The sequence below is a fragment of the Tinamus guttatus genome, unplaced genomic scaffold (assembly GCF_059628265.1).
Source record: "Tinamus guttatus ecotype Peru unplaced genomic scaffold, ASM5962826v1 Tinamus_guttatus_pri_ptg000045l, whole genome shotgun sequence".
NCBI lineage: Eukaryota > Metazoa > Chordata > Aves > Tinamiformes > Tinamidae > Tinamus > Tinamus guttatus.
Genome location: NW_028288579.1, coordinates 2,525,317 through 2,537,245, shown reverse-complemented (window position 1 = coordinate 2,537,245; position 11,929 = coordinate 2,525,317). Strand labels below are relative to the sequence as shown.

Sequence of the window (11,929 nt, the reverse complement as noted above, 5' to 3'; positions counted from 1 at the left end):
AAAAACTACAGGTAGGATGACTAATCTTTTTGTGTGGATAATTTCAGACGCAGGGACACTCGTCCACTTGAGTTCTTTATGCCAGCACAGAATGCTAATGCAGTGTGTTAACACTGAAGGAATAGGGTAGGATGATTGTCTAGGTTTTATAAAAATACTGCTTTTCGAACATGCTAAAATATATATTTATTGCTCTTGAGGTAAGAAGACTTCTTTAAGGCCCTCAGCACTTTTAAAAAATAGTCTTTAAATCCAGTAGTACTGCAAATTAACCTTTTGAGCAGGAATAGGGCTCTACTTCACAAGTGTATTCTAAGTATAATTTGCTATTAAGGCAAAACTTGTATAATGTTGTATAGCTTTTTAAAATAAAAGTTGACTAATTCACAGGAAATTCTTAGCCCATGCTACTTGATGGAGGGCACAGTGCTAAGTTAGCACTATCTGCTCCGATCTGGTGGCTAAATATGTGCCAGAGTTCTTAACCCCACAACTAACACCCATCTCCACTAACTCCTGAGCTGCTTCTGGCTGTGCCACATCTCACAGCTCAGCCTGTCCCCAGCACTTGGCACAGTGACCTGCACGACTGCACTTGGATGCAAGGCGTTTGCTGGTATAATCCTGCACATGGTGCTTGGGATTGCCCAGAATCCTCCATTTCTTCATTTGCCTCTTGCTGGAGAGTAGAAAGCAAAGAACTCCAGGGCTCTGTGAGGAATCACGGCTGCCACCTGCATCTCATCCCTCCGCTGAAAGCAGCAAGGCCTGCTCCAAAACAGCCACCAAAGCAAAGAAGAGCTGGGGCAGGTATTAAAGTGAGGATCTAAGTACTACCATGCAACTACTCTAGAAAATATATTTCAAGTGACAACATAAGATACAGTTCAAGAAATATCTGAAAAATAAGGCACTTGCATAACCGTGAGACATTTAACAGGCTCCCTCTTTAAACAGACACATTGGCTCAGAAATCCTTGTCCTGGGGGAAGGAACAGTACCGTGTGTGGAAGAAATGGCTATTGCATGCAGAGCCCACTACCTGTTCGGCTAAGGCAGCAGCGGGTACGTACAAGGAAGCAGGGCCTAACGTCACCGCTCTGGCTACTTGGCTCTCTGCGTGGTATAAAGAAAGCTTTGGTCCTCTAACTCCCCCCTCCCAAAGTTACAGGCGTATTTCACAGAACAGCAGCATTAAGCAAAGGTAATTCCACACAAGTGTACCCTGAGACTAGAGTACAATGAAATACTGATAAAAATCAAGTCTAGGGGAAAAAAAAAAAAAGTAAAAAGTCTTTATGGACTGTTTAAATTAATTTGCCTAAGCAAATGCCTGCTTAACTTTTTCCAGAGTAATAGATGAAATTTCACAATGACTTCTTTTCACATGAATCCAGTAGAAAGTACAATATAGTGGAGTTCAAGTAATATAGAGACAGGTTTTTGTTAACAGATTGTTCGTATCAAACAGCTGGAACCCCAGATTTTAATATTACTTTATACCAAGAACAAGAATCCCTTCACTTGAGCTGCTAGAACACTAAGACCTTCCAGCCTGGGTATGAGAACGAACATCCAAAATAGAGAGAACCGCAGCACTGATCGAGTACCCAGTCGAAGACGACTTCCCTGTTGTTAGAGCTAATGGTTACTCTGAGCTTGAAGTTTCCGCCCTCGCTGCTGGAAGGCCCTAACTGCACCGCCTCCATGTCAAAGGTCACCGTCGATCCAGAAGTGACAGCAGGCAGCTGGTTTGTCATTTCTTTTCCATTTACAAATACTGCCCCTGAAACAGCCAAGATACCAAACGTTATTTCTCACTCTCAGCATGCACTAGCAGGTGCTTCCCTGTTGTTGCAAGTTACAATATTGCAAGCAGGAACAGGAGACTTGTGATCCTACCAAATATCTTAATTGCAGAAGTAGAATGTACACAAAATGCAGTTTTAGTTGCATGCAAGTTATGCAGGATGAGGGCTGAGGAAAAAGTGGAAAGATGTTCAGTTACTCACCGTTTGTGCTAATGCACACAGCTTTGTCCCGCTGCAGGGAATCGTAGCCGTTCTGCTGCTCCACGCACACCCCGAGGCTGTCCCGGCGGTCTGGCTGCCCCACCGTTTCAATTCTACTGGGCAAAAAGTGAAGTCAAAGCCTGAAGCTTGAAAACAAAATGTACAATGAAAGCCAGAGACTAAGCCCCTGTCATCCCTGCTCCAGCAGCCCTGAGGGGAGATCTTTGTGGAGTGACCAAAGGTCCTACCCAGCCCTTCCAGAAGCTCTGCCAGCAATGCTGTAACCACTGACCTGCACAAAAGGTGAACCTGCCACTTCCACGTTTTCACCAACATTTAATAGAATTCTCCACTATTATAGATTACGAGTCTTTTGAAATGATTTCCAATTAGAATATAAGAATCAACTACTGTCCGCAAAACTACAGTCTGTAGTCATCTATAACATTACTGGTCAACACCATGTTCTATGGCAAGACAACTGTAACTGCAGCAAGTCATTAATGAGTATTCACATGCTCAATGGTAGCTTCATATGAAAGCAGCTTTTTTTATTTCTCTGTAATTCTGCTATATTAAGGGCATGGGGAAGGCTGAGGAGTTTTGTTTTAATAAGTCCATTTTGTGCAACTGGATATTAAAACCCATGCATGGAAGAGCATTTACAAGCCTGGCTTCTCTGCTGCAGCAAAGATCTTGGTTGCAAGAAAGAAGTGACATCTCAAGGGAATGAGAAAATTGTGCAAGTACCCTGGGATGCAGTTCCCTGCGGCCTCTGCAGCTGAGGAAAGCTGCACCCTTTGTGCACTTCTGCATCCACGGCCTTTCTCTTTTAGTGCCATTCCTCAAAGGTGCTAAATAAGACTTCCAGGAGAGCCCAAATAATAGAGGAACCTCAGTTTTACTAACAGACCAGCTCAGCTGGTTTAAAATGCACAGAAAAACTGCTCATTTTCATTACAGCATAATACAAAGCAGTGCGGATACTTAGTTGTTGGCAAAGAACAGGAAAATCTAGGCAAAAGCTTTAAGAACTGGAAATTAAATTGAGCAGTAAACTGGCACACAATGGGTAAATTCTTTCAAGACAAACAGGGAAGCTCAAACTGGAGCCGTGTTTTACTTCTGCACTCCATTACGTTTTTCAGTCTCCCAGGAAACGTCACTAAGAGAGAAAGAAACTTGGGTTGTAAAGCTAAGCAAAGGAAAAAAAGAAGTGGAAGTGATCCACAGTGATTTCCCAAAACAACTTTAACTGAGATTTATAATTCATTTTGGTACTATGTTCTTTTTTTTTAAACCTGGTCACTAGTAAGTGCTATTATCTGTAAACTTGGGAGGTAAAGCCTTGTGCATACAGTAACTAATTAATTCCATCCCACTGAAGGGAGCCTTTCATCAACTTTGCATTGGAAATAAATGCTTGTACAGACACAGGAATGACAAGAGGTACATAATGGTCAATTCATTGAAGTGTAGCAACTCTATCATTTTGATTTGTACCCACACTTACTTGCTCATTTATATAGATCCAATTTTTGCTGAATACTGTCAGTAAGTAACCTTCACCAGCAGTATGAACAAACAACTGGCAAACAAATGCTCAAGACAGTGGCTTTCCTCTTCTGCCTGCGTGCAGAAGAGGGCCAAGATCTGGCTTAGGTCACCATTCCTTCCTTACTTCTATTTTGCTTTTCCAGCAATTAATAACCAGCTCAACGTCAAGAGCAGGGGACAGTACACAGCATCACTGTAAAGTCTCCTAAGCTTTGCTTTACTAGACTGATGCTTGCTACCAAGTTAACTTTATTTGCCAGCCTCTATGATCCCTGAGGCTCCATTTTTTAAGTGTGCAGAATACATGGTAGGAATGATGCTTAATGAGTCCCTTCCCACTACTCCCAGTGCTGCGGAGCAAAACTTTGTGCCCCATCACTACTGTATATGGAGCAGTTTCCCTTTGTCTCAGAGCACAGAGGAATAAATCTATGAGTGATCACATGCACTTCATTTCCTAAGAGCTGTCAGGAGCTTCTTCACAAGAAGATTACAAAGCTGCTTCACGAACATCTGTAACATGAATCTTCCTCATGTTTGCTCAGGAGGCCACTTATCCCCTTGTGAACATATTTTTGTTTCAACAGATGGAAAAAGCCAAACACTAAATACTACATCTCACTGTTCAGCAAAATCTCACACGCACTTTGAAAGAGAAAGCTACTCAGGCCTGTATTTGAGGTTGTCTTCAGTCTTACGTTTCATCTTTTACATCTCCTGCAGACGTGTGCTTGTTAGTGCTTTTGCCATGCTGAAACAATCTCCTCTTGCAGAGGAGTCCCCATAACCACACCATAAAGCAGAAGATTTTCATGTGTTACCAATAAAAGAAGATAAAAGGCACTGGTCTGAAACAGAACTGAGGGAAACGTCAAAGTTCTGCCTTTAATTGCACAGGCACTTCTGAGCCAAGAGATATTAAATCTAACAACAGATTTCAAATGAAACCTTTATCCCATCTCTGACATGGCAGATGAATACATCCTTACATTAAAACTGTCTAAAGTCAAGATAATTCATTATCAGGAAGGCAGAAATGAAACACTATGGAATAAATTATAAAAATGCCATAAACAAGCCTCTTAAGTTGCCTTTGAGGGTTGCCTACTGTACAGCAAGAACGGTTTTATTTAACCAGAGAAAGATGGAATAGAGCTTCAAAGTCTTTGAGGTCTGTAATTACAAGTGACATATCCACAAGGAAGTTCCTCTTACCCAGAAGCAGCAACATCTCATGGCTGGGACTGAAAGCAGCAGAGATGCCAAGGCATTTAGTCTCATTTTGGGTCAAACTAAAAGCTTGCCTTTCACAAGATGCTTTCTCTCCTCAGTGGTTTCTAATGCCAGTTGCACTCAGTAGTGTGATCAGCACTCTGGTTTTCTCAGAGGTTACAGACTTCTGCTTAGCCACAACAGCTGCTACAAAAACTAAAAGGAAGCTGAATTTTCCACACATATGCTCAGCCTGGCCTATTTTTTTGCCATCCCTCAGGCGTTCTCTCTAGCTTCTGTTCTAAATAGGTGCATATCCTCCCAAAATATCAGGTGTTGTCCTGCGGAATGAGGAAGTGGAAGACAGACATGCTACCTTGGCTGGGGCTGTGCTGAGGCTGCACACAGTTCCAAGGGAGCAGCCTAGAGAAGGAAGCTTCGTTCGCAGCAGATGGACCAGACAAGAGCAATCCAGCAAGTACTTGCCTGAACGTCAACGTCTGCCCACAGAAGTAGGTAGGAGCTTTGGAGTAGAGCACGCCGCAGGACTGGGAGTCATTCCGAAGCGCTATGTTTCTTCGACTGCTCAAACTGTAGCCCTCCAATCCGGTTGTCCATTCTTCAAAGAAAAAGAAAAAGGATGAACGTGAACCAGATTGGGTATTATCTGCGCAAAAAACAGTCTGTTGCATTCTCTGCATAAGAGGTTTACCTCTGATGAAGCTTAAGTTGTTAAGAATAGAGACTGTTTTCCCTGAGGGAGAGATTTCTTTTCCTAATCATTTTCAGTTACAAAACCTACTGCCTTTAAAAATTTTGAAAGAGAAGATAAAACTGAAGTTTTGGTCTCCAGCCAAGAACAGAACTAGCTTTACAAATGAATTATAAACTTGTTCTGTGAATGCAGGTCATCAAAAAATGATGGAGTGGGAGACAAGGGGGCAGGAGGAAAATCTTCAGTTCTGGCCTGTAAGCGCTGTCTAAGTCTGCCTTCTTTTTCATCAATTTCTTATTTTTGAGCTCATTTCTCAGAAGAGGGCAACACCCTGTTACCTTAAGGGCAAAGTCCTAACACAGGAACCAGACAAAAGCTGAAGCAGCTCAGATCCTCTGCTCCTCTTTGCACTCAGTGCTCAGATGAGCTGCAGAGAAACAGCTGCCCCACCTCACTACTAATTCTGAACACAGCCCACATTTATTTCATAAAATATGAATCCATAAAAGTGGTGAATATCCAAGTTTCTCATTGATACTTTCCAAACCCAGAGACAGAGCTACCTGGTAGAAGTGCTCACTAACAATCACTCGTATCACAAAGTTGAAAGGCAAATTAAGCAAAGAATAAACTCTAGCATGGAATGAGAATGCATCATGCATCACGCACATATTTTAAGTGGGGAAATCTCACCATCAGGCAAAAACAGGCTCCAAAAATCATTCAACTATAGACCTTGAGGAGTCTTGCACTTATGACACGGACTTAGGATGAGGACAACTAGCAGGGAAACGGTACCGTGGGGAACGAGGGTGGTGTGGCCGATCTGCGGAACGCTCCACGGGCTCCACTCCTGCCGCCCGTCTCCGCGCGCGCACACTCTGAACTGGTAATCCACGTTGGGATCGATGTGCAGCACTATGAACTCCGTCTCCGAGCCCACGTACACGTCTTCAAAGTGGCTGGCAGTGCTCTTCCGATACTGCAGTCTGTAATCTTGTGGGACGAAGTCATCGTCCACCTAGAGAAACATTTATTACATTAATGAGGAGCCCTGCTCTTCCCCTTCCACCCCCTTTCCACCATGGAATAGGACATGTTAGGGTAGAATTCAGGCTGCAATTCAGAGAGTTAGTGTTCAAGAACAGAAAATTTGCCCCAGAAAATAAAGTCAGCTTGAACCAACTAATATAAAATTCTGAAGCCAAAAGTGAAGAAAATTTTGGAAAAGAAATTTAGTGCCAATTTTTAACAGCAAAGGAAGTTTGCCATTATCTTTCTTAAATTATTCTAGAGGATGATTTCCCATTCTCTTCTATCTCTAAGTCAAAAGCCTGTGTTGATTTTCTCCCAGGATACTCTACGTACCTTACACCATCGGACTAATATACCTCCAGGCTTCTCAACGAATTCCTCTAACTGTACAGGTGGGCGGGATGCTACAGTCCCATGTCGGAATATCTGATTTTTCAGTATAGTGAGGAGGCAGTCATCCAGCTGGGCGGATAAACAAGGCACATCGACCAAGGAGGGAACTTCTGGTAAGCTGAGAAAGGAAAGTTTGCCACACTGAATGGGGTCAGCTCCCACAATTCATGTGTCTTCCATACATTTGAATTTATACAGATTTTGTGAGGAAAGAACAGCTGTGGGAATCGGCATGTATAGTTGTAACCTAAAAGACTCAGAAAACATCCAGCATTTCAGTCTTAGCCAGACTCCTTCTCGGGAAGCACTCTCAAATACAGAGTGTTCCATAGGGAGTGATTTCATCATTCACAAATAAACAACCTATATTTTTACCCAGGTTACTTCATCTGTGATTGCCAAATAAACAGGACAACAAACCCTCAAATAAAACTTTTATGGCAATGCAGTGGAGGGCTGTTATTTCAAAGGAAAAGAGATCCTCTATAAAGGATAGCCCATGTGCTGCTGCCTCAGATCAGTGTATCAGCATCTTACCTATCTAGCTGAATATGTAAAGCTTTTTTTGTAAAGCTGCATAGTTTCTCATTCTCTTGTCCCACATCTGCATGGACTGCACTCTCTCCTGGAATCAAATGGCAAAAATATTCCTAATGAGAAAATGTCCAAGACAGGCATTCTTCACTTCAAAGAATAACCAGTTCTGACATGAATAACCAATTAAACATGCAGCATTCTCAGCAGTTTCGCTAGAAAACAAAATTATAGGTAACAATATAAAGCATATCTAGCAACTTTTGAAACTCTCAAAGCCTTCTGCAGACACACCCACAACACATGTAATAGTTTGCCTCAGGTCTCAGACAGCAGCAGAACTGGGGGCAGATGCCAGGAATGTGGGTTCTTAATCCTTTTCTCCATATGCTTTAAAGGGACGGGGCGGGGGGAAAACAAGGCACCTTCACAGAAGAGAGTATGAAAAGGTTGAAACTTAAAACCAAAAAATAACTTCAACCACTGTTCTGCTTATTACAATCTAGACATTAAAGTGTGGAGATAAAGAGAAAGCTCTTCACAAGCTTTCCATGTAAAGCCATGGCTCACACTTCAGCTGACAGAGATGTGTGTTCCCTCTCCTATCTGATGACATTATGGTAATTTGCAACATTAGCAAGCTCAGTCTCTGTTTCCAAGTGGAGGATTACAAATCTCTAATGAAAAACACACATCATAATTGGCAGCAAGAGGTGTACTGAGCATGGAGGCTTAACTCCTCTCTGACTCAGATGTAATCTTCGCTCGCTTTAACAACATGACTTCGCAACACTTATACTGCTGTGGCGAGAACTGTGACCCAAGGGATGGGAAGGGCACAGCGAGACAGCATTTCACGAGATCTAACAGAAACTTGTAGGAAACAGGCAATCTTTGTCACCACCTTGTGATTCAGCAACTGTATATGTAAAATAGCAAGTAACTACCAGCTGTTCCAGAGGCTGCAGTACTAGCAAGAAACCAACAACTTAATTCTCAAATACCGTCACTTCCAAGGCAGCCTGTTCTTTAAGCACCAAGCTCCCAGCTGAGCGCAAGCTGGCAGGTTTCCTGCTCATGGGAGACTCACTGCTCCATGCACTTTAGTGCACAAAACCGAGACTGTGTTGAAAGAAAGTTAAAGTTGAGACATGAGAACAACGCAAGAAAACTGCCAACACACTCATGGCTGAGACACGCTCCAAGGAAGTTCTCCAATGTGGGGAAACAGTCAAGAGTGACATTCCTTTCTGGCTAGATATTGAGCAGCAGGAAGGCACATTCTGCCCTTTACGCGTCTGTTTTTATCCTCAGATCTCTTGGGAGAACTCTCTTCCATATAGCAGCATATATACTCATGTTCCTCACTTATAGGAAAAAGACTTACTTTACTTCAATTGCTATTCCATAAGTTGTGAGTAACTGCAATCACAAATGTTAGAACATTCAGTCTTAGCGGGAACCCACTTTCCAAGATTAAATTCTGCCAGGCTCATTTACTAACTTAGTAAGACCAACAGATTTTTATTATTTTATTTTAAAGCAGCTGGACATAGGCCCCTCTCAATGGTCCTGGGGTGCAGCTCTTCAGCAAGATGCTCTTCTGAAAATAGATGCTGTCTTTAAAAGCAGCTACACTAACACAGGTACAAACAACCCTAGGCATACAGTGAAATAATAAAAAGATGCGTTTGCAGGAGATAATACTGATAGTGCTTTTCCTACGTCTACCCACTTGTAATCCCTTTGTAGCAGCTGGCATTGCCCAAAATGAGCCAAATCTATTGATCATAACAGGCAGCTTCCAGTCTTCAAGAGAAGATGTTCTAGAAGGTAGAGCTAAGACTTAATTCCAGGTCTTACCTTCGCGGAGCAGCTCATCAGCTGTGCTGACTCCGTGCTCTATTAGCTTCTGGCATTCATCCAGTGGTTTGATGCTCTCTTGCTCTATAGTATCTACTTCCTGCAGCAGTGACACCAGTCGCTCATCCAGCAGCTTCCTTAGGGTCCCTTTTAAATCATTAAAGTGTTGCTCGAGCACATCTCTGGTCAAAGTTGCACTCTCTTTGATCTAAATTGAGGTAATAAGAAAGAGCAATTCAGGATAAAAAAGAAAAAAAGATCATGCACATCTTTTATTTTTCTGAACCACCTTATCTGCATCTGCTGGTGAGAATCAAAAAGACCAGAGGTGGTTAGCAAATTAACACAGTCATTTCAGTATACGTGCAGCATGGAAGGAGGCAGAGCAACTAGCCTGGACAAGGGGAAAGGCCTATTAGCTATGCAAAGCAGGTAACGTCTGCGGCCGGAGCTAGAGACAGTTGGGTTATTTGTAATTCAATTAAAGATTTTTTCTTCTCGGAAAAATCTGAACATTCTCTTGATTTTTCTTCCCCGTTTTCACACCTGCTGTCATCCTACTCACAAACTACCCTGCCATCGTATACAGGTAATCCCCACTGGAGAGATAAAGTGCTTGTCTCTCTCTGTCCGGAAGCACTTTGCCCGAGCAGATTGTCACACGGCTTTTTTTAAATCCTGCTGTAGCTACTTTCTCTTTAATCCTTTTCAAACATCCACCTGTGGATTCCTTTGAATGTGTCCGTGCTCCAGGAATACAGGATAGGGTGAAGAACAGATTTGTGTTGATTCTGGAACAATGAGATCGCAGAAGGTTCTTCGAGTGTTTATTAAAGCGTTTGCAAACTTGACGAAAGTGATTTTTAGGGAACAAAATGCATTTGAACACACTGAACTAATGCAAAAGTCAAAAGTAAACATCTCCCTGAGCAACCTAAGTTAAGCACAGAAGGAAATGCTGCAACACGCATGCAGCCTTACACGTATCTAGATCTTTAGATGCGCAGCAACCAACACAGGAAGTTCTCTGGTTAGGTAAAATAAATTTCTTCAAGTAATATGCATGAACCTCTGCAGCTGCCATATAGCTCTGTTTCCCTTCTCTTGCCACTCTAGTGCTTCAGAAAAAAAAAGGAAGTGTTTGGCTTTGTATAGGGGTGGAGGAGGACAGAAAAGTGACTCCTTGCAGCGAGCCCCATTACGTGGGGGTCTGAACCCAGCAGGTCGGCCCCAGAGCTGCAACCAGCCGAGCGCAGAGGAAACGGCTCTCCTGAAAACACAGGAGCGCACAAAGGCTTCGGAAAACCATATCCCATTGGTCCAGAAGAAAAGGATGTGACATAAGGGATCTAAAGCGATCATGTTCGGCCACCAGTCTCCTAACAATAAAGTTCTACCTGAACTCCCGTCTAAGACGTGCAGCATTTCTGCACACTCACGTTGCTCGGGTTCTCCGTGCCCAGCTGCCGCTTTGTGGGCAATACAAGGTGAGCAGTCCCACAGCTGGAAAGCGGGAGAACAGAAACCAACACACGGGGGTAAGGAAATTCCCTCCGCAAGGGACAGGAAAGAAGGGCGAGTTGAAAGAAGGGCGGTGAGGGACCGCGCTCGCTCCCAACGCGTCCCAGCACAGGCACAGTTTGGGTGGAGGGTGCCCTGGCAGCAAGGCCGCTCCCTCCGTGGCTCCCCCTCGCCACATCCTCGTGGTTTATCAGCATCTCCACAGCGGCAGGAGAAACCAGCGGGCAACGCTCCCGCCGCAGAACCAGCTGAGCCGGCGCACGGGCCCACAGCCACCGGCCCCTGCGTGGGGCGCGGGCGGCGCGCGATGGCGCCCGGAGCGGGGCCCTGCCTGCCCTGGCTGGGCTCTCGTTCGCAGGGAGGGAAACGCGCAGGACGCTCCCGTTAGAGCCAGGCCTGGCGCCCCGGCAGGACCTCCCTCCGCGGTGGCTCCATCGCCCAGGAAACTGGAAGGGGCTCCGCACCCCCAGCGCCTCCTCCCCCGCGGTGCCGCCGCCCGGCCCCGGGCAGCCCCGCGCGCGCGGAGGCGGCTCGGGGGAGCCGCGGCGGGCCCCGCTCCGCACCTGCTTGCGCGCCTGCTGCAGCCCGCGCAGCCGCTGCTGCAGCTCCCGGCGGTAGCTGCGCGCCGCCTCGATGCTCTCCCGCGCCTCCTGCAAGAGCAGCCGCGTCTCCGCCTCGGCCTCCATGGGCAGCCGCGGCGCCAGGCCCGGCGCGGCGGGGCGGGCCGGGGGCGGGCCGGGCTCGCCCCCCTGCCGGGGCCGCGCGCCGCGCTCCGCGCACGCGCGGGGAGGGGCGGGGCGGGGCCGCGCTAACGGCCGCGCGCGCGGAGGGACCGCCCCCCGCGCCCGTTTCCCGCCGGGAAGTTTGGCCCCTCTCGGATTCGGTGCTTCCCCCTCCCCCTCCCTTCCCGCTTCATCCTGCAGCGCCGTGACGTCACGCGCCCCGCCCCCTTCCGCGGCGCGAAAACCCAAGTGACAGCCGGGAGGGGCGGGGCGCCCGAGCGGGGCGGGGCCGCGGCGCCACGTGACCGGCGGCGCGGCGGGAGGCGGCAAGGGGCGGGCGCCGAGTCACGTGGCGGCGGGGCGCG

General features: G+C 46.0%; 1 protein-coding gene across 1 annotated transcript; it reads right to left on the bottom strand.

Annotated features, from left to right (window-relative positions):
• Positions 1-785: 785 nt before the first annotated feature.
• CRLF3 (cytokine receptor like factor 3) lies at positions 786-11,565 on the bottom strand. The gene is made up of 8 exons (XM_088538011.1): positions 11,406-11,565; positions 9,322-9,529; positions 7,462-7,549; positions 6,865-7,042; positions 6,295-6,517; positions 5,268-5,400; positions 2,013-2,125; positions 786-1,786 (listed from the first exon to the last, which is right to left on the bottom strand). Exons 1-8 carry the CDS (start codon positions 11,526-11,528, stop codon positions 1,533-1,535), a joined length of 1,320 nt encoding a protein of 439 aa, XP_088394137.1. The 5' UTR covers positions 11,529-11,565; the 3' UTR covers positions 786-1,532.
• Between the last annotated feature and the right edge of the window lie 364 nt (positions 11,566-11,929).